The sequence below is a fragment of the Vidua macroura genome, chromosome 3 (genome assembly GCF_024509145.1).
Source record: "Vidua macroura isolate BioBank_ID:100142 chromosome 3, ASM2450914v1, whole genome shotgun sequence".
NCBI lineage: Eukaryota > Metazoa > Chordata > Aves > Passeriformes > Viduidae > Vidua > Vidua macroura.
In genome coordinates this window covers 8,113,308-8,132,761 of record NC_071573.1, presented here as the reverse complement: position 1 = coordinate 8,132,761, position 19,454 = coordinate 8,113,308, and the positions used below count along the sequence as shown (strand labels likewise).

At 42.1% G+C, this 19,454-nt stretch overlaps 2 protein-coding genes across 5 annotated transcripts in view; one reads left to right on the top strand and one right to left on the bottom strand.

The window, feature by feature from the left end:
- Positions 1–4,234: 4,234 nt before the first annotated feature.
- LOC128804576 (serine/arginine repetitive matrix protein 1-like) lies at positions 4,235–6,461 on the bottom strand. Its single transcript, XM_053972444.1, has 4 exons — positions 6,148–6,461; positions 5,168–5,263; positions 4,735–4,803; positions 4,235–4,290 (listed from the first exon to the last, which is right to left on the bottom strand). The coding sequence occupies exons 1-3, from the start codon at positions 6,443–6,445 to the stop codon at positions 4,787–4,789; spliced, it is 411 nt and encodes a 136-aa protein (XP_053828419.1). The 5' UTR covers positions 6,446–6,461; the 3' UTR covers positions 4,235–4,290; positions 4,735–4,786.
- A 13-nt stretch (positions 6,462–6,474) lies between these two features.
- The window catches only part of MACROD2 (mono-ADP ribosylhydrolase 2), an 850,734-nt gene continuing 837,754 nt past the window's right edge, over positions 6,475–19,454 (top strand). For 3 of the 4 annotated variants that reach the window (XM_053972442.1, XM_053972441.1, XM_053972439.1), the window contains exons 1-2: positions 6,475–6,890; positions 10,820–10,936. In XM_053972442.1, coding sequence (XP_053828417.1) covers positions 6,845–6,890; positions 10,820–10,936 — 163 coding nt within the window. In that variant the 5' untranslated portion in view covers positions 6,475–6,844. The remainder of the gene's footprint in view (positions 6,891–10,819; positions 10,937–19,454) is intronic. The other variant, XM_053972443.1, reaches the window with a different exon arrangement.

Below are 19,454 nucleotides of genomic sequence, written 5' to 3'. Positions count from 1 at the left end.
AGCTTTTTTTTTTTTTTTTTCAGTCTGGTGACAAAGTTGTTATAAAAGACAAAACAGAAAAAATAGTAGAATAATGACAGTGGATGTCGCCTCTGCTAAGATCTAGATTTCCTCAGAATGTATGAAATTCTTTCATTTCAGACACTTGAAAGCTTTCTTTAATAATGTAATTTCAGCCTAATTTAACAATTAGCATGTTAGATGTCTTTTAAAGATGTCTTTACTCCCATCTTTTATTGGTTTTAGCAACCAATTGCTTCCCAGCCCAACCAGCCCCAGTTCAGCTCTATAATGGCACAGCATGTTGGAATAAACCACTTGCCTTCTGCCCTTTTCAGTCTTAAAATAAAAATCCAAGTATAATGTAGATGTGTGCAGTCATGGGGGAAGAACCAAAACATGAAAATGCATGTTTGCCTCTTCTTATGGTCACCTGGCTTGACCATTTCTAATGCCAGGATGTTGTTTTTCTGGAAAGAAGAGAAGCTATCATTTAAGGAATTTTATAACCAGGGAATATTTTTACTACTACTGCAGATTAATATTATGCTTTCCTCTGCTAGATGTGATCCCATTTAATTATGTTCTGTCCTTGCAGAGACACTTGACTCTCTTGATGATAAGAAGGTTGCACACAGCCTGCTGAGGTCAAGTACCCAGCAGTCAAAGAGTACATCAGTGGTGCTGGTGAAGTCAATGGAATTGCTTTTATGTACTTTATGTTTGAGCACATGGTTATACCCTGCTTTTTTTTCTTTTTTCTTTTTTTTCCTTTCTTTTTTTTTTTCTTTTTTTTTTTTTTTTTTTTTTTTTTTTTTAAACTCTGTTCTTCTCTATTGAGGTCACATTGACTTTCATTCTGTTTGTGCTTTCAATCTTTATTTTTTACTGAGGACACTGTAGGCTGAACAGGAATTCTGCTTTTTCAAGCAGCATACGGAAGAGTAATTTCCTACTTAAAGTTTTCTTTTCTATCAAGTACTTTGTGGAATACATCTTATTCCATTCAGATACATCTTAGTTTATTCAGATACAGAACAACTGAGATTAAAAGTTACTTCTGTTTCCAGCAGCCACTGGCAGAAGCCTGAAAAGGTTTGTGCAAGCACCACCATCCCACCTACAAACACCTGAACTGTGGCAAAATCCCAGGAAGCCAGTGTGGCATTCCACTCCACTCTGCATTGAGTCATCTCTGAGTTGGGACAGTTTCCTCTTTTCCTCTCTGAGCCAGGAATAGTTCCAGGAGCAGAAGACAGTTTCAGTCTGGATCAACTGCTGAATTTTTCAGATTGTATTTTTATCTCTTCCATATGATGCTGATCCTGGAGAGGAGCCTAAGTTGAATATTCCTGCCTTTTTTTCCCTGGGTCTTCTGCTGCACATGAAACATCAGGTCTGTGGGGTTATTGTGGAAACTCTGAAAAGCACTTTCTCTTTTGCCTTTCTCCCTTGCCTCCTTTGCCTATGGCTGTAATGAACAGCAGCACTGACTGCAGAACTCAGGTACAACATGGTAACAACATGCAGTAATTATAACATGCATCAGTCCCACATGGTGTACATAATCACACCTGGTATTTTGGAACTCTAATTAAGTCTTGGGAAAATGCTCCACTCATTTACATCACCAGACAGAACTGTGTTAAAATACTACTATATTGGAACAATGTTTTCCAAAATAGTTGATTTAAAATAGGTCTGACCACAAAGGATCTACAAAATTCTCTTCTCAAAGTTTGTAATGCTGCAACAAATCAAAAATGAGACATGCATATCAAAATACTAAAAAATTAGTCTTGTCATAAGTGTCGCTTAATAATGGGTATATATTAGATTATTTGACTAATTATCTCAATATATTTATGTGTTTAATGTGTTATTTATTTACTATCAAAAATGACAATATCTAGATACAACTATAACCTTAGTGGTTAAACTGAAACACTGTGCATTTGATTACTTATGAAACAACAGATTCATGCAATCATATCAAAAGACGTATCAAAAGTACAGAAACAATGTCTTTCTTTGAATAGTTTAGCTATCACTAATAGTTTAGCTATATTAAGCTAATTATTTCATGGAACAAAAGATAGTTCCCTGACAAAGTGAACAAAAATCATAAAGCTGTGAGTAACACGAGTATATTGCCTTTCATCTTCATCTCCACTCACCCACTTGGACAAATGGGGCTTGTAGTTACTTGTTTCCTCTTTAGCACATTTGCCCAAGGCAACAAACCAAAGAAACTACAGGTAACAGTTTATCAAATGCTTTCAGGCAGTTAACTCCCACTCTTCTGCCACTCAGCATCATTTTATTAACAGAACCTTGACCCTGGTGTGCCATGAGCTTGAAAGTTCAGTAGGTGGGATGCAGCTGTCACATGAAAGATGGATGATGTGCATTTTATGTTTTCAGTGCATGTTAGTGTATCTCAGAGTGGACGTGCTAATAAAAGATGACATCTTACCAGCGATATTGCAGGAGCCTTGGGAAAAGGACTTGGAACAGTTCCAGCATGTGATTGGAATGGACAGGAGGAGAGACTTCATGGTTAATGTACAGGGGCTGTAAGTCTGTATTTGAATTTCCAGCAGTGGAAACGTGCATGGCACAGGGTTTATCAAAATTAGTGGGACCATGTATAGTGCACAGTTTGCTATGCAACCAAGCTTTGAAAAGAATAATGATGGCTGAAATAAATTTTTATTAAATATAAATAATAAATTTTTATTAAATAGAAATAATTTATAAACACATTTTAGATTATTATATTGCTCTATTATCAGTGTAATAAATCAATTTTGTTTAATAGCTACAGATATTATATGTTTAAAAAGGTACTTTCACATACATGACAAAGAAATAGTTACTTAACATGTGAAACTGCCCACAATGTTCTGTTGCTTTCTGCTTTAATGAGGTAGAAATTGAGGAAATAATCTGAATATAGATCTGCATTTAAAATTTTTATCAATAAAATTGATATTTAAATTATGAAAATTTGAATTATTTAAGAACTTTTAAGACATCTTAATTTCATATTTACCTTTTTCACTGTATTCAAGGAAAAAATGAACAGTGTAAAAACCAAAGAACTGGTTTCCACTGTAAACAATAAAAAGAGCTGCTTCCTGCCGTTTTCATACAAATTTTCTTGTTAAACTTCACAACTTTTCTCACAAAAGTGCCCAGTTTTGCTGCCCATGGTTCAATGTCCACAAACACAGGCCCTGACCCTGTACCACGCTGTGGTTGTGAAGGTGGCACTAATTTGCCCTTCCCTCTTTGACACAGAATTTTTCAAATGTTTTTAAGACTATCAAGACTTGGAACAGCCAACTTCCATTCCCATCCTCTCTATTTCTCCAGCAACTGATCCTTTTGATCCTTTCTTTAAGATCTGCATCTCAAACCGACTCTCCTGGTGTGCCATGGCTCCCACACCACAGCTGAGCCCCATGGACCCAGGGCTCACCCAGTGGCCCCAGACTGCCTTCTGCAGGGCCCTGGATCTGCTCAGCTTTGCTCTGCGGTGGGCTCAGCGCAGGATTTGCTGTGCCACTGCCTTTATTTTGGTCAGGATGGTTCATGGCAGTGGAAATTCTGCAGTAGAGGCCTTAATGCTGGTTCAGTTGGATGATCCAGCAGTTTGGATCGAGGCTCTAGCTCTCCTTTGGTACATTTATTCATTTCTATAGCATAGTATTCACTCTCATATTAATTTACATTTCCTATTATATCTCTAATGGGAACTCTCTAACCAGTCATTACTTTGTCCATATGTTAAATGTTCATTTTACAGCTATTAGTATTCTATCTAGGCTATATAGCTCTTAAATACTAATTTTGGACATTGCTCAGTTTTCCTGTCTTCCTCTGCAGAATGCCATCATTCTGAACCTAGTTCACTAGGCCTTGGATGGACTAAATACACACAAATCATTAGATCAACACCAATTTTCTGTTGGTGCTATTTTCATGCTCATTTTTTCAACAGAAGGACTTTTTAAAGCCCTTCTGAGCATTGCTTTAGCCCTCAATGTATACCAGCTTGCTACAGTGTTCTCATAAAATAATCTCCCAGCTTGCAGCATGATTGGTTTTCATCCAAGTACTGAAATGCTACTTTTAGGTGAATTTTCCCACCATGCATGATAATGCTGATTGTTTCTCTGCCTTCAGGCCTCCAGAATCAACAAGTGTAAGAAGACAGATCATGCTCATATCAGTCAGTGGCACAATTTATTGCTTCTTCAGTGGGATCAATTGTATCACCAGCACCTGAAGAAAAAAATATAAAATGCAGTAAGAATTTTCCTACTGGAATTGTAACATTTGGACACTTCTATTTTTAAGCTGAAAACCAGTTTTATTCCTGTCTTTTATCTTGTCTTTCATTTTGGTGTTGGTGTAAACATCAGGCTTAATTTTCTTTCCCCTTTTATATATACACATACTTGCTTTAGATATTTTCCAAAATCATGGCTGTTGTAGCTGCTTTTACAAATGAAACTGCAGAATGCATGCAGATGGCCTCTATAGGAAGAAAGCTAAGTTTTCTCTTTCTCCCCTTCTGGTCCAATAAACATTGATTTATAAAATGTGGAACAGATCCCACAGGACACCAGAATATTCAGTAGCCTGGTAAATATTCAATGATCTAGGATATGCATTCAAATATTTGCTCCACATAATAGATGTAAAAAGAAGAAAAGAAAAATTTACCTGTTGGTTTCTCTCTCATTCTTCTTATCAAGATGAGAAAATTGTGCTTGGGCTACCAAGGCACATCACCTGGGCAAAGCAAAGAAATCAGGTAAAGATAGCAACAACCCTTCAATAGGTGGTCTAATATGAATGCTCAAATATGTTTTGTAAAGAGGACTCAGTCTGATTTATTAAAAAGTAAACTGGGTTCTTTCCTGCATCAGCGAGTGGGATAAGATTAATGATTTCGCTGTAAGGAACTGTACCAAGATTAATGGTTATAGTAGAGATGCTAAGGTTTGTGTTTAGCAAATACTATGAGAAAAGAAGCGAAATGTTGCTAAATTGTACTTCACCTTTCTTTGATACATGTAAAGCACAAGAAGGTATCACAAGAGAAAAGCCAGTCCTTGACCAGGGGCTGCACACAAGATGGCGATTTATGATTTACCTGGAATTCCATGTTCCATATGAAGAGATGTAGACCCTGTGTTTGACTTCAATTGGACATCTCTGTTCCCCTGTGAACTGTTCTTTCTTGGTGAAGCTGTGTCAAATAAGCACAGTGAGGCTGTGATGTGTCCTTTGTCACACCAGCCCCTCATCACTCCTGCTCTACGTCAAGCACCTGCTGTGCTCCAGGGCTAAATCCATTCACCTGCATGGGGAAGGGACTTTCCCTCCATGGGGGCACAAGTGAAGCTAAGAGAATTTGTAAGTTGTAGGGAAGCTTTTGTATTTATTTATTTATTTAGTCCATGGAAGTTGGTGTGAAGGAGAAAATTACTCTTGTTACAGAGAAGGCTGAGTGACACAGGGGCCAAGGTGCCTTCCTTGACCCTTGGACCCAGGTGGACCTTGGCCTCTGCTGCAGCCAGCGGTGATTTTCGCAATGGGTGGGACCAGGGGCTGGGGGCGTGGTGTAGGGATCCCAGGAGTCACAGAATCTCAGAATCAAACAGGTTGGAAACAACCTTCGAGATCATCGACTTCAACCTTTGAGTGAACACCAGTTTGTCAACTACAATACGGCACTGAGTGACATGTCCAATCTTTTCCTAAACACCTCCAGGGGTGGTAACCCCACCACCTCTCTGGGAAACCCATTCCAATGTCTAATCACCCTTTCTGTGAAGAAATTCCTCCCAATGTCCAACCTGAACTTCCCTGGCCCAGCTAAGGACTACGTCCTCTTGTCCCGACGCTGGTTACATGGGACCGCATGGCTGCAGCCTCCTTTCAGGGAGTTCTAGAGAGTGATAAGGCCACCTCTGAGCTTCCTTTTCTCCAGGCTGACCATCCCCAGCTCCCTCAGCTGCTCCTCATAGGGCTTGTGCTCCAGACCCTACACCAGCTCTCTTGCCCTTCTCCGGACACACCAGCTCAGCCCCTGTCCCGGAAACCTCAGCGCGGCATCTGCAGCTCCAGCACCTGTTTTTAAACCGGTCGGGGCAGTTTCCTGCGTCCCGGAAGCTCCAGGGCCGCACGGGTGCCGTCGTCCCACGGGAGGCGCTGGCGAGCGGGCGAGCCCGGCCAGGCTCGGGCCCGGGCCCCGGCGCTGTCGCTCGGCAACAGCCCCGCCGCCCCGGGCACAGCCCGGTACCGCCGCAACCCGGAAGCAGAGGGGCGGAGGAGGCGGGCGGGGGGCGGTGGCGGGGCGGGACGGGACAGGGGTGTCCGCCCGCTCCCTCCCTCCCTCTCGCCCCGCGGGGGCTCCGAGCGCCAGCATCGCACAGAGCACGCAGTGTCGCACCCAAGCACCGGCCACGCCGTGTCCCCGCACAACACACTCCCCCAAATCCTGCCGATCGGGCGCCACCGCGCTCAAGCTCCTCCTGGTCGGTGCGGGAGGAGGAGGAGGAGGAGGCGGCTGCTGAGCGGCGGCTGCCGGAGCCAACGGGCGGCGGGGAGCGGGGCGGGCGCTGCGGGGGTGTCGGGGTAGAGCGAGGCGTGACCCGGCTGACGGGCACCGTGCGGCGGGCGCGGAGCCGGACCCGGCGGGATCAGCGGTACCAGCGGCGGCGCGGGGCGTCGGTATCGCTCGGCTCTGGCTCTGGCACGGCGTCTCCTCCACCCCCTCGTGAGCCTGGGGAACCTGCAGCTCAAAGCCGCCGCCAGCCACACCACCATGTACCCCGGCAACAAGCGGAAAAAGCTGTGGCGGGAGGAGAAAGGTATTATCGCCCTTCCCGGTGGCCGGGCCCGCTTCTCCCGCCTTTAACCCCACGCTGAGCCGGGAGGGAGCGAGGGAAGCGGGGGGGTGGTCCAGGTGCCCTCAGAGCCGCCGCCTCACCAAGGGGGTGTCCGGCAGCGCTTCCCGCCGGCCGCAGCTGAGGGGACGGGGTGGGGAAGGGGGAACTCCGTGTTGTCTGCGTTTGTCCTGGGGTCTCCTGGCTGAAACAGCCTTCATGGCAGCCCGGGCGTGCGGGAACTGGGGATGTTTCCCCCACATCTCGGCGTATCCGTGAGGAGTGGAGCCCTGGGGCGGAGGGAAGCAAGCGAGGGAGGGCGGTAAACAACCCCTCTCCGGAGGGCTTCCCGCCCCCAAGTCACCTTGTGGGAGTGTTTCAGGCCGGAAAGTTGGGCACATGCTCTCAAAACGTGCTTTTTCTCCTTTCAATGCGTTTGTTTTCTGAGGGGAAGCGTGGCTTATTGGCATCATTGGTGTTATCAGTTTGGATTCTAGTGTCGTTCAGCCAGGGTGAAATGTTTGGGGTATGGGAATCTCAGAGCACCCCTACGTCCCATCTTTTGAGCTATTTATGTATTTTTATATGTATTTTAAGGACCCCGAGCTGTGTATTCTCAGTTTATAAAGCCCCTAAGCCAAACTCCAGAGGATGAAAACTGTGGGCCAAGCATTTGATGCATTGTTTTGTTTGTACTTTATATTGATCCCGGGGAGACCAATGTAAAAATAAGAAAAAAATTCACAGAGTGGAAGTGAAACGTTTATATCTGTGAGGAGCAAAGCTTCTTGCCTGGCGTGTTCCAAAAAATGTTGTAATAGATGAGGAGAGGAAGAAATACCTATCAGAGGGTCATAGTTTAAGTTCTCTTTTTTTCTTCCATTGCCCTGGTGACTCTAAGTATGTTTCAAGCTAAGAAGGCAGAAGACCAGTTCAATGAACAGGATTCAAGTGCACGTTTCTAAGGAAAAGTTGTTAAAACAGAAATTAACTTATTTTTCTGTAGGTTAGTTGCTCCTGTCAAACTCCTCTCAAATGAAGTGAGTTTTTTTCTTTCAAACCATCTTACAATCCATGTTTCTCTAGTAAAGGTGAGGCAACAAATTTCTACCTGACAGAAGTTTCTGTTTTCAATGAAGAAAGTACGGTTAAATTGTCTCAAGGATTGTTTATGTGTGATCAGTTATAACCGACTTTTTCCTTAATGCTGTATGTTTTACCTTTGAAAAATGCAAGGGGCAGATGGGGAAAAGTTACTGGTAGGCTCTGGTGAATGTTATTATTACTCTCACTTGTCTCTTTCAGCTCTGTTACTCTCTGTGTGAATTCATAGCTTGGCAAGTGAACTCAAACCATTAGTAAGGAGGGCAGAGTGGAGGGTCTGGAAACTGGAGCTGCTGACACTTTTGGTGTCTCGTCCGTTATGAGGATGGTGGTCTCCATCAGAGTGGTGATGTTACTGAATGCATATCAGTGCTGCTGAAGTTTTTCCATCCAGGACACATTTTTGAGTGCTAGCTGGCCACAACTCCCTGTCTTTTTGCCCAGTGAGAACGAAGAGCATTTGCCAGTCTTCTGGTCCAGTAAGTGTTCAGCACCATGCTGATGTTGGCCCTGAGTACATTGAGTGAGGAGGGCAGAAAAAACTTTTCTCTTTGTTGCTGGCATTGCCCTTCAGTTTTTAGCTCTTTAAGACTGTTCTTATCAAGTACCTCATTTACCAGAGAGGAAAACTACAGAAGCCAAACTTCCTTCTTACCCAGTCAGCACTTTGGAAATCAAATCTTGTCAGGTCTGCCTTCACCTTTCACAAGCACCCCTGAACCCCTGCAAAGCTGGCTGTGCTCACTGGCTCTGTTCTTCCCGTGAAGCTCTGAGTGCAGTTGCTCTCAGCCTTTTATATTCTGAAGCAGTTCTTAAAATGAAAAAAGCACTGATTGCTAAATATTGAGTTCAAACCCACTGACAATATGCTTGCTTTTCTTAATTACTTTCTTGGTAATTAAGGGTTGGTCCACATCCTCTCAGGGGAGATCTTCTATGAGGACAGCTGAAATGGAGCAGGAGTGGAGGTGATTTCAGAGCCTTAGACACAGGACTGGGCTGCCTGCAAACTTCCCAAGTTTCTGCCACAGGCAGAAAACTGTGCTTGTGGTGAAGGCTGTTGGGAGCATCCTCTGGGAGGTTTGTAAGACTCAATTTAAGTTCTTGCTGCCGACTCACAAGAACAAACTTTTGCAAAACCTTCCTGCAGAGAAGAACTTGTGTTTTGAAGGCACAGGACTGGCTCTGTTGCCTCTTCAGCAAAAGGCACCTAGACTAGCTCTGTTTGTCAGTCCCTCAAAACTGACCTGCTCTCTCAGGTCTGCCCACCTGTAGGACTTCCAGTGTACATGTCACATACTTGGAGTTCTGTATGCCTGGAGCTTGGGTAACAGAGGTGGGTGCACAGCTGTTGTGCAGAATGGTGGCCCTCATTAGTCAGTTCTAATGGCAGGTGTAAATATCCCACTGAGATACCAGGCTGAAAAAGGGGAGAGAAATGGTTTTGTCAGCCAAAGAAATTGGTAATACTGTCAAAAAAATAACAAAATAAACTTATTTTGTTAAGGAAGGCTGTGCTCAAAACTTGCCTAATTAGACTGTGCTGACTGCAGCCTACATAATTAGGAAACTTTATTTTGAAAAAACACAAAATAACCTCAAACCAGACCCAAGTGATTTTCTTTCTTGGTTTAAGATTTGATCTGAGAAGCAGTTTCTGTGTTCATCTTTTGCTGCTTCAACTTGAGATGAAAATGTTCTTTTTATGTCTGCCTAGTCCTTTATGTAAAATGCAAATAACACAGGTCTAGCCTTTCCCCACACCCCTAAAAGTTCTTCAGTCATTGCTGATTAACATGTCAGGAAAAAACTGTTAGTGTGGTTAAAGTAGCACAGATCTACTGTAAAAACAGATTGAGAAATTTGAGTAGAGTATGGGTGTCATGATGTTCTCTACTGGTCTTTTTCTTTTCCCCTCTTCTTTTGTGAGGGAAAAAGCTCTTCATCTTGTACTGAGCTAATACTAAGGATTGATGAGGTAGGAAAGGAAAAGAGGACGTGACTGCAAAAATGAGCTAAGGTGCTGGGGTTATTTGTAGTTTTGGGTCATTGTGATGGCTTTTTTTTTTTTTTTACTGTAAAAGTCCATTTATAGCAGGGTCTGAAGAAGAGTGAAGTTGGCAATTGCTGTCATACTTGTGTGATGTTTGAGGCTTTACTTTTCACTAAACATCTGAAAAAAGAGGTGGTGACATTCTCAGTAGAAAACAAAAACAACTGTCCATATGTATTTTAGTGTGGTAACCCGGTGTGTCCTATTAATATTCACATGAAAATCTCTAAAGCTAAACTTGCCTTTTTTACCACCTCGGACACCTAGCAATTGACAAAACGTCTGCTGTAGCTCTGATCTCTTTTTTTATGTAGTAGCATTTTATTAATTTCCCACCATGCTCCCTGCCTTTACTTAACTTTTGTTCTTTTAGTTCCAGTTTACAAATGCAAGACCTACAGAACAGACTTTCATACCTGAAAACTCCCTATAAAACAACTAAAGTTGCTGTTCTCTAATACAAGAATTAAAGTGGCAGGAAGAAGCAGCACATAGTGATGTGGGGAAGAAGCCTCTCCCCCTGGAGTGTGGGGAAGAGGTGTTAACTTTGCAGAAGTGGGATAGCCAGAAATGGGCATGTGCAGTTGTACAGATGCACCATGGTTAGCTCCTGTTGTAACTCACTGCATCACTCATGCTTGGTCCCCTCAAGTGGCATTTCATTCATCAAGGGCAGTGCATTGGTTACTGCGTCACTCGTATGCAACAATGTATGAAAGCTTGCAAAACTTTTCTTATTTCTCTTTCCCCTAAACAGAGCGTTTGCTGAAGATGACCTTGGAAGAAAGACGCAAAGAGTACTTGGGGGATTATGTTGCATTAAAAACTATTCCAACGTGGATGGAAGACTTAAAAAGTAAGAGTGAAAGTGATGGTAAGTGAAGTGGGGGAGTCTTTAAAATATAGACCACTCTGATTTCTCAGTGTGAAATTACTTCTAGGAAGGCCAAGACTTAGAACCCATGTTGTTTTGAACAGCAATAGCCTAAAATTGGGACTGGGACGAAAAAACCTCAACAAAATTTCTTACATTTCTGGACACCTCACTGGTGTCCCAGAACTCTCTTGGTATTCCCAGATGGAGTCACTAACCCTTAAGTGTGTGAAATAGATCTTCTCTGCATGAGACTTACTTTCCAGATACTCCAGCAGTCAGCCATGCCTAAACTTACTGATCATAATGATATGGGGAATCTGGGCAAAACAACGCTGCAGGTGACCCAAAAGCAGAGGCTAAGTGTGCAAGTTGTGCTATTTTCTAAGAATCCAGAAACTGGAGAAGATCGGGCCTCCCTTACATTTGGTCCTGCCTGCTTTCTTGGGCTGAGGAACTGATGTTCCTCTGGCCAGGATTAACTTCAATTTCCTTAGTGTGTGCAGCCTGATCCTGGTTGTGATCACCAGCAGAGTTGTCTAAATACTTGCAGTGAGAACTAACCAAAAATGTGAATCCTATTTGCTTACAGACTTCTCTACTCTGCAAGTAATTCTGTTACAATGCTTTGTTCTTTGTCTAGTTCCCTTTCATTCACACAAGGGTATGGAGGAATAGGGATGGCTTCTGAGCTAGTTTCCTCCTCCTCTTCTTTTTTTTTTTTTTTGCTGTGTCTTGCTGTCCTTCTTGGCTGAAGCCTGTGTTTTTTTTTGAAGGAGTATCTAACTATGAGATCTGAAGTGCTTCCTGCCTCTGCAGATATAGGACTAATTTTCTGACCCTTTTGTTATCATTAAAGGCAAATACTGGCCTGGGTGAAGAGGTAACCTCGTGGCTGCAGGTGAACATGGTCTTTATGGTGATAGTCCAGGTGAAATGAGGCATGGAGCTGATCAGCTGTTTTTAAACTGGAAGGCTGTAACACTTATTTTAGCACAATCTGAAGGAGCTCACAGATTTTCAGATGTCCTTGTCAAAAGTAGCTATTACTATTGTCTATCCTAAAAGCATCTGGAATAATTTTCAAAGTGAAAATATGTCAAGAGATTGCTGAGCTCTTCAGCCCTGCTGAGTAGCTGTATTACATCAGTACCGATAGATCTTTCTCCCATTTGAGTAGGACATTTATATCTTGCAACATCAGAAAGCCTGTCCATCTAGAAAGCAAAGGCTGCATAAAAATAAAGAGTGCCTGACTTCTTGCAAGTTGATTTTGGAGGCCTGTGGTATGTGGGAATATACAGTATGTCATGTGGTTTAACTGGGAGACTCTTTATCCCTCCTAGCCCAAACTATGTTTTTTTTTCAGCTACTCTCAGATTCTCTATAAAGCACTGAAATTCACAGATGTTGCATTACTTGGGCTGCTGAAAGTGACAAGGTGTGGATTTACGTTGTGACTGCTGTTACACTTCACAGAAGCAAAATGTCAGTGTCTAATATGTGGGTATTGAATCATGGCAGTGGTGAATTTATTTCCTTGTAGCTGCTCTTGAATTCTTTTTGTTAGTATCCAGTACACTGCAAAAAATGCTGGAAGGCAAAAGTTGTGCTGGAACAAAACACTTCTCTGCTGCTTGAAGGTTTTGTTGCACTGTATGTTCAGGAGAAAATATCCATAGTCACTCTTTTTCTTTGATGTATTTGTTGTAAGTAAGCCATGTGTAATAGTGAACGTCTGGAAGATTGGGCTGCTGAAATGCTCCCACATTCCAACTGATCAGGACAATTAAAAGAAATACGTGTATTAATGTGACTCTTACTGCTTCTGTTTCAAACTTTATTTCTCTTAAATGTTGACCCCATTCTGAAGGTATCAAGTGTGTCTAAAAGCTGTCTTTTTAAGCTGAATTACAGAAAAACTAGAATTTAAATCTTATTGCTGATGAGAACTTTTTGCTCTGTTTGATGGGACATACAGAGGGCAACAGGTACAGCCTGAATGAGATTCTGGAGAGAACAAGTGAAGCCCCAGGTGTGATGGAATTGGTGAGCGAACAAGTGAAGCCCCAGGTGTGATGGAATTGGTGAGAGAACAAGTGAAGCCTCAGGTGTGGTGGAATTGGTGATGATCTGACAATGCTGTGTTCAAGTTTTGATATTTCCTTCAAGTGAAAGGTGGCTGCTTGCATTGACAAACGGAAGGGATCTGAAAGGGAGTGGTGGTGAAAATAAAATCTTCTGTGTATTTGTCAAGCCAAAACATAACCTGATGGGGAATTTGGAAAAAATTCTTTACAATTCACTCCCAATACCACAGTAAAAAAATGACAGATTGATTAGTAAAGCATAGAGTGGCTGTTCAGGAAGAGTGATGAGGAGAAATCAAGAAAACAACCAAGAACAAATCAAGTGAAGCAGGCACAATCAATCAGCTGCTGGAGTAAGAAGCTGTAGGAGAAGGGCAGAGCATCTGAGCTGGCAGCCATCCCCATAGACACTCAGTACTCAACTGGAGATTACAGGTGTTCAGTACTGCACAAGTTTTTGTACTGGCTGTTAGGAAAAATTGCGTGTACAACACAAAACCTTCACAGTGCCCATTTTTAAATGTGAATGACTCACTGCAAGGTGTTGGGGAGTTCCAGTTAAGCATACATTTTTGTTATGTGGAAGTCTAATGGCAGATTATTAAAAAGTCTGTATGCAGAATTATGCAAACTGAAATGAGGTTAATATTGGGAAGGAACCAATCTCACTGCTGGGGTACTTCATGGGTGCTCTTTATTGGCAAATTGAAAGAACATACCTTAATTTGTGGAAGAAAGTTTTTCCCTACCCCTCTTCTACCCTTTGATAGAAGTTGTGTTCAGAACTAAATTCTGAAGAAAACCAGCAAAGCTTGGCAGAAGTTCAGTGTTTTGGTGAGGATGGAAGTCTTTGTAATAGACCAACATAACAGAGGGATGCACATCTATGTAAAGGCTTCTGAGGAGTAAAGTTACTGAATACTGAATGGCAGCTGGCAAGGGCTTTGTCTCTTTGTAGCAGCAAAGCTATAAAAAATATTTGGAGTTCAAAGACACAGTATTTTTTAAAATGCTCTGCTGTGAGGAAAAAAAAAAAACAAAAAAACCTAGCTTTTTTGCGGGTCTCCTCATACGGAGGCGACTAGCCATAAGAAATTAGGTTGGTGTATGGTGGCATGGAATTTGGTTAATGTTTGTGTTAAGTCTTCGTTTTGGGAAGAGGGTGGCACAAAGTGGAATGCAAAGACTAAGCTTGGTGTCCACTTTTCTGCACTAAGGGAAGCAATCTGATGTGGGTATGGTCATTTCCAGAAGGGCTATGCTGTCAAAACCCCTGATTTTTGGTGTGCTGCTTGCCAGGCTGAACAAGTGGATCTCAGAGATCAAGTGTTGCAGCAGTGAAAGGAAAAGGGACAGTTAGTGACAAATGGCCCTCTTTAATGTCAAGAGGGGATGGTAGGAAGACAAAACTTTGGTTCTTGAAGTGGTCCTTTAAATATAAGCTTTCTCTGATTTAACTATTTATTAAGGAAATAAGGAGTTGCCCACTTTGGAAACAAAGAATGAGCTTGCCATAGAGGGCTGGATAGTGTGAATATACTGTAATGTATCGTTCTCCCCACTTGTTATCCTTCAGATAGACCAAAAGCACATCTCATCTGTTTTCTCATGTACTTTGAAACAGAGTGTCTTCCTGACAACATGTGAATAATGAACTTGTTTTATGAAGTTCTGGAATTTAGATCCCTTTGTTTCAATGCTATTTATTACATGCCATTTTGTTAGGCACTCATCTTGTACAGCAAAGGGAGCTAATGTTGCTCTGTGAATTAAATGCCACCATGTAGACTAACAACTAGAGTGTATTTTGAAGTTAAATACATATATTAGCTTTTTGTTGGGTACACACTAATTCCCAAAGATATCTTTATTCTGCAGTGGTGAATTTGAGAGATGACTTCTGAAAACTTTTCTGGAAAGCTTTTTTAAAAATCAGAATCTTGGGAATTTTGTTGTCATTGAGTTTTGTGTGTCACTGGTAGAAAAACATTTTCTTGTATTAATTGGGTAATTCAGAAAATGGAATAAGTGATATTGCTTAACTCCAGGCAGCTGATAGTCCTGCTGACTCTCACAGCCCCTGGAATTCATTGGTATGACAGTGATGCCAAGAAAACAGCAAATTCAGGTAGTGGTTTAAAGGTCTTTACTAGTGGTAAGAACTGCTTTTTATAGGATGAAGTTAAAATGGAAGGACATGATAACTGAGCTTATTTTTATTTAAGGTTAAACGACACAAAAGGTCTGCAGTCCTTTTAAACAAGTCTTGAAATATGTTTAGATGTTTTGGCAGTCTCTGAATCTTTTTAATCTGCTATTTTTAAAGAAAATGATATGGCTCAAACTATTCAAATTGATCTAACACTGAGGGTTTTATGTATAATCATAAGGTTTGGATTTAATAAAAGCATTGTTGTATTATCAATGTGTAGCTTTCTAAATATTCACAGTGGGTTGACACAAGATTACAGAGACAAAGCGTGTAGATGAGCTAGTCCAAATGCTGCATGGTGAAAAGAAAATGTGAAGTAAGACTGAGCTCTGACCAGCATTTCTTGAGATGGGTAACTAAGACAAGTAACTCTCCAGTGTCTCCATGCAGCCCTGCTTGATAGGAATATCTGTCCTGCAGGAACTAGGAACCAAGGTGATTAGTATTAAACAGAATTTGGAAAATGACACCACTACTGAGCTGCAGTGAAATTCAGCCAGACATCTACAATTAAGAAATGGCATCTCTCTAAACCATTCAATATTATCAGTGATTTATACAGAAAAAGAAATTATGTTCAACTACAACATTGAGATTGTTAGACCAGTTTGACAATCACAAGATCTGTCGGGTAAGAGCTGTGTGAAACCTGTGTGTTTCAAGACCATTCCCCCACCAAAAATCCAAGTCCATCAGCTTTCATTGTGATATTTTTTTTCTTACAATGACTGTAACAACTGTCTTTATAACAGATTCTTAGCTGAGTGGCAAGGATGAAAATAAATTGAGACAGCTTAGTGTAATTTTTGCTATCTCACGCAAAAAAAAAAAAAAAGCTTTTGCTACTGAAATTCTTGCTTTTAGAAGGTTCAGAGGGCAGCGGTTTTTCTGGTGAGTACATACAGAAAACAGCAATAACTTGTGTGCCACTGTTCAGGGTCTCCTCTATTACCTGTGGCCCTGAATGTGATTCCAGCTTCACCTAAACTCATGTCGTATTCGGTTTTGTCCTTACTTTTCATGTATTGGCATACCACTGTTACTCATGCTAAATATCTTATCACAAGGTCTCTTCAAGACTGGTGTGTTTAAGGTTAGAAAACCATGTCTCCTAGATGCTCATGGAGAGCACTGCTTCTTAATTGCTATGTATAATAGCTGGGGAAGCACCATGAAAAAACTAACAACCGTGGTTTCTGTGAATTGTGTGAGGATTATGGTAATTAAGTATTTTGAATACTTGTGAAATAACATGCTTTTTTGTAGAAATGGCTGAAAATGTGTTTATTCATTTCTACACTCTGTCCATGTTATATGCATATTAAGGAAGCAGCAAAGGAATTAGAGGGGTAAGAAGGGCAAGCCATGTTTGCAGCTTCTTAGTCTGTCCTGAAGGTGTCCAGGAGTCTGTGTGCCCGTGGCATAATGTGGAGTAACTTTAAGGCTGAGCTGGTATTTGTTTGGCTGTGACAGATATCCAAGGCTGCCAGGGCACGAGGGTGTAACCAGAGCCCTGTGTGCTCTGCTTTCCTCAGGCTCTTGGCTGCCCTTTCAGGATGTGTCCTGAACAGACACAAAGCTGCAGAGTGGTACAAATCTGACCATATGATCTGGTGACCCCACACACCCTTCTGGCTTTCCCAATACATACTTTGGCTATTGATTTCCAAAGATAGACTTGCACAGTACAGAGGTGGGAATAACCCTTTGTCATGGTTTAACATAGTCTGGTTTTTAGTTAAGGAAAAAAAATCCATGAGCTACGGAAGTGATTCCCTGTAAGGACCTTGGCAGGTTCCTTCGGACCTGACAGAACCTATCATCTGGCTAGTTTTAAATATTGACACCCTATTAAATCACTTAAGAGAGCTGCATATACCTCTGTGAAATCACATTTAAAGATGGACAAGTCCCAGTAAAACCACTTTGGCTTCTGGCCTTTGAACAGGTAACTGGATGCTGGCCAGGCCAGGCCCTGCTCTTCTGCAGGGCCAGGTTGGCGCATGGCTTGGCTGAGATTCTGCCACCGCCAAGTTCAAACCACGGCTGGCAGGCCAGGCTGGCTCTGCTCGGCTTTGGATGGAGCTGAGTCGGGCCCCGCTCTGGCTGTGAGCTGCTGAGCCATCCTGCTGGCACCGTGGAAAATCGTGCGGCTGAGAACAGAGCTGACCCTGCAGCCCCACGCGGGACTGGAACTGAATGTGGCAAGGGCCGGCAAACAGCCATGCAGCCAAAGCGGCCACCGCCCGGCAGAGATCACATAACCATCCGCAGGCCTGGGCAAGATATTACCTCTTTCAGTGCACAGATGAAACTTGCAGATGTCAGTCCTCTCTTGAGTGAGAGAAAAAGGAAAGGGTGAAGACACATAAAGAAAACAGCATGGAGACACTGAGGTCAGTGAAGAAGGAGTCAAATCCCAGATGGGAGGAGAATGAGGAGATGCCTTAGTCTTGGGCTGGAATTCTCTTGTAAGGCTATGGTGAAGATAAAATTGATACACCAGAGGTTTTTTTCATTGAATGCTTTGGGGGGATGTAGCATTCTAGCCATAGCTGTGAGCAGAAACACCAGTGTTGAAGCAAGCAGATGTTGAAGTAGCTGTGATCAAATGAGGCACTTGAACAGAGAGAGATGAGAAAGCTTGCCCCAGGGATAGAAGAAGAAAACCTCTGTTCCTGGAGATGTAAGAAGAGAACTTTTATTTCTATACTAGAACAGCTCATCCTTAAAATTGCACCCCAATAAGCTGAGATGACCCATGGTGGTAGTTATGGGAAGACTAACCGTAGGAGGGTCTTCACAATTGCAGATTTCTGGGCAGCTACTATTTGTGAAAATTAAAACCATGAGAAAGCTGTTTCTTGTGGAAAAGTCTCCATGGCATGGCAGGAGAGACTCTTAAGTTCCAGTAAGTGAACTGAAGTAACGTTATTTTTTAAGTGGTAAACTGACTGGAAATAACAAATTAGTCTCTTTATGTTGTCAGTAGGAAAAAAAAAGTTGGAGGGAGAAGAAGTGGTCTGAATGTTTATTCTGATTTTTTACTATTACTTTTGTTTTGGTTCTATTAATGAAATTTTCTTTATACCCTTTAAAGTTTTGAGCCTTCTTTGCTCTCCTCCTAATCCTTACCTTGCAGCAGAAAATGAGTAAATAATTTTAGTGGGTGCACTGGCGTTTGGCCAGCGCTAGACGCGCTACATTAATTGGTGCATTGGCCGGGAAACTCAGACTGGCAAACCTAAACCACTACACTCTTCAGGTGCAAGTTTACTTGAGCATAAACTGAGCAATAATCTGTGTGTGTGTGTGTTCTTTTGTTCCTGGAGGTGAATCATCTCCAGTTAGTGATATCCCTGATGTAAGTAGATAAATCAGCGTGTTTAGTGTAAGGGGCGGAGGGAAACTATAGTAAACAAAAAGAATGAAGATGTATTCAGTTGACCTTGTAATTCTCTGGTGGGCTTCATGTGAATAGCCTTTATAGGATGGATTAGCTGCCAAAGAGATGACGCTTGTTTTACAGTTTGCATGAAAGTGTCTTTGGGAAAAACAAAAAAGTTTCTTGCTTTCAGCAAGTATGAGACGATGATTATTAAAAAGTTCAGGTCTGTTTACATAGATTACGAACACAAAATCCAGTGTAGCTAATCCTCTCTCTAAGAAAGTAAATCACTTGTCTTTGATGTAATTAAGATGATGACTTCTGTTTAAGCTGCTGCTCTGTGACTTTTTTAACAAGGTAACTTCCATACAGCATTAAGCTTATACAAGTCCTGGATAGGGTTATTATTTTGTGGCTCTTCTGCATGCAGCTGAGAAAATTCTCTTATCTGCAGTGTCAGACAGCTCCTTGAGGGGCAAAAGTTAACCATAGGAAAGGATGCTGCCCTCAACAATAAATTGATAAATTGGTGTCCTTATTGAGGCTCTGCAAGCTGTTGATGGGTTTTAGAGAGGGATAGCAGGTGGAGATGCAAAGGGAAGTTAGGTACATCTTTGCCATAAAGAATAGTTCTAATGTTTAATTACTGCTGACATGAATCTTGAGCAGATTAGTAAGTTTCAAGCTTCTGTCCTGTGCAATATGAGAAACAATCCTTTTTTTTTTTTTTTGCAACTGCTGAAAGTCACTGCACTGAAGTTTTGTAGAGAGGTCCCTAAGGAAGTACTTAGTAAAGTTAGGAGGTCAAGATGATGCAGTGTGCTGTCA

Excerpts from the sequence above, each read along its gene's own strand:
- LOC128804576 (XM_053972444.1), bottom strand. The coding sequence starts at position 6,445 with ATGCTGGCGCTCGGAGCCCCCGCGGGGCGAGAGGGAGGGAGGGAGCGG. Across the intron at positions 5,264-6,147 it reads CCCGACCGGTTTAAAAACAG|CTTCACCAAGAAAGAACAGT; the intron begins GTGCTGGAGCTG and ends TATTTGACACAG.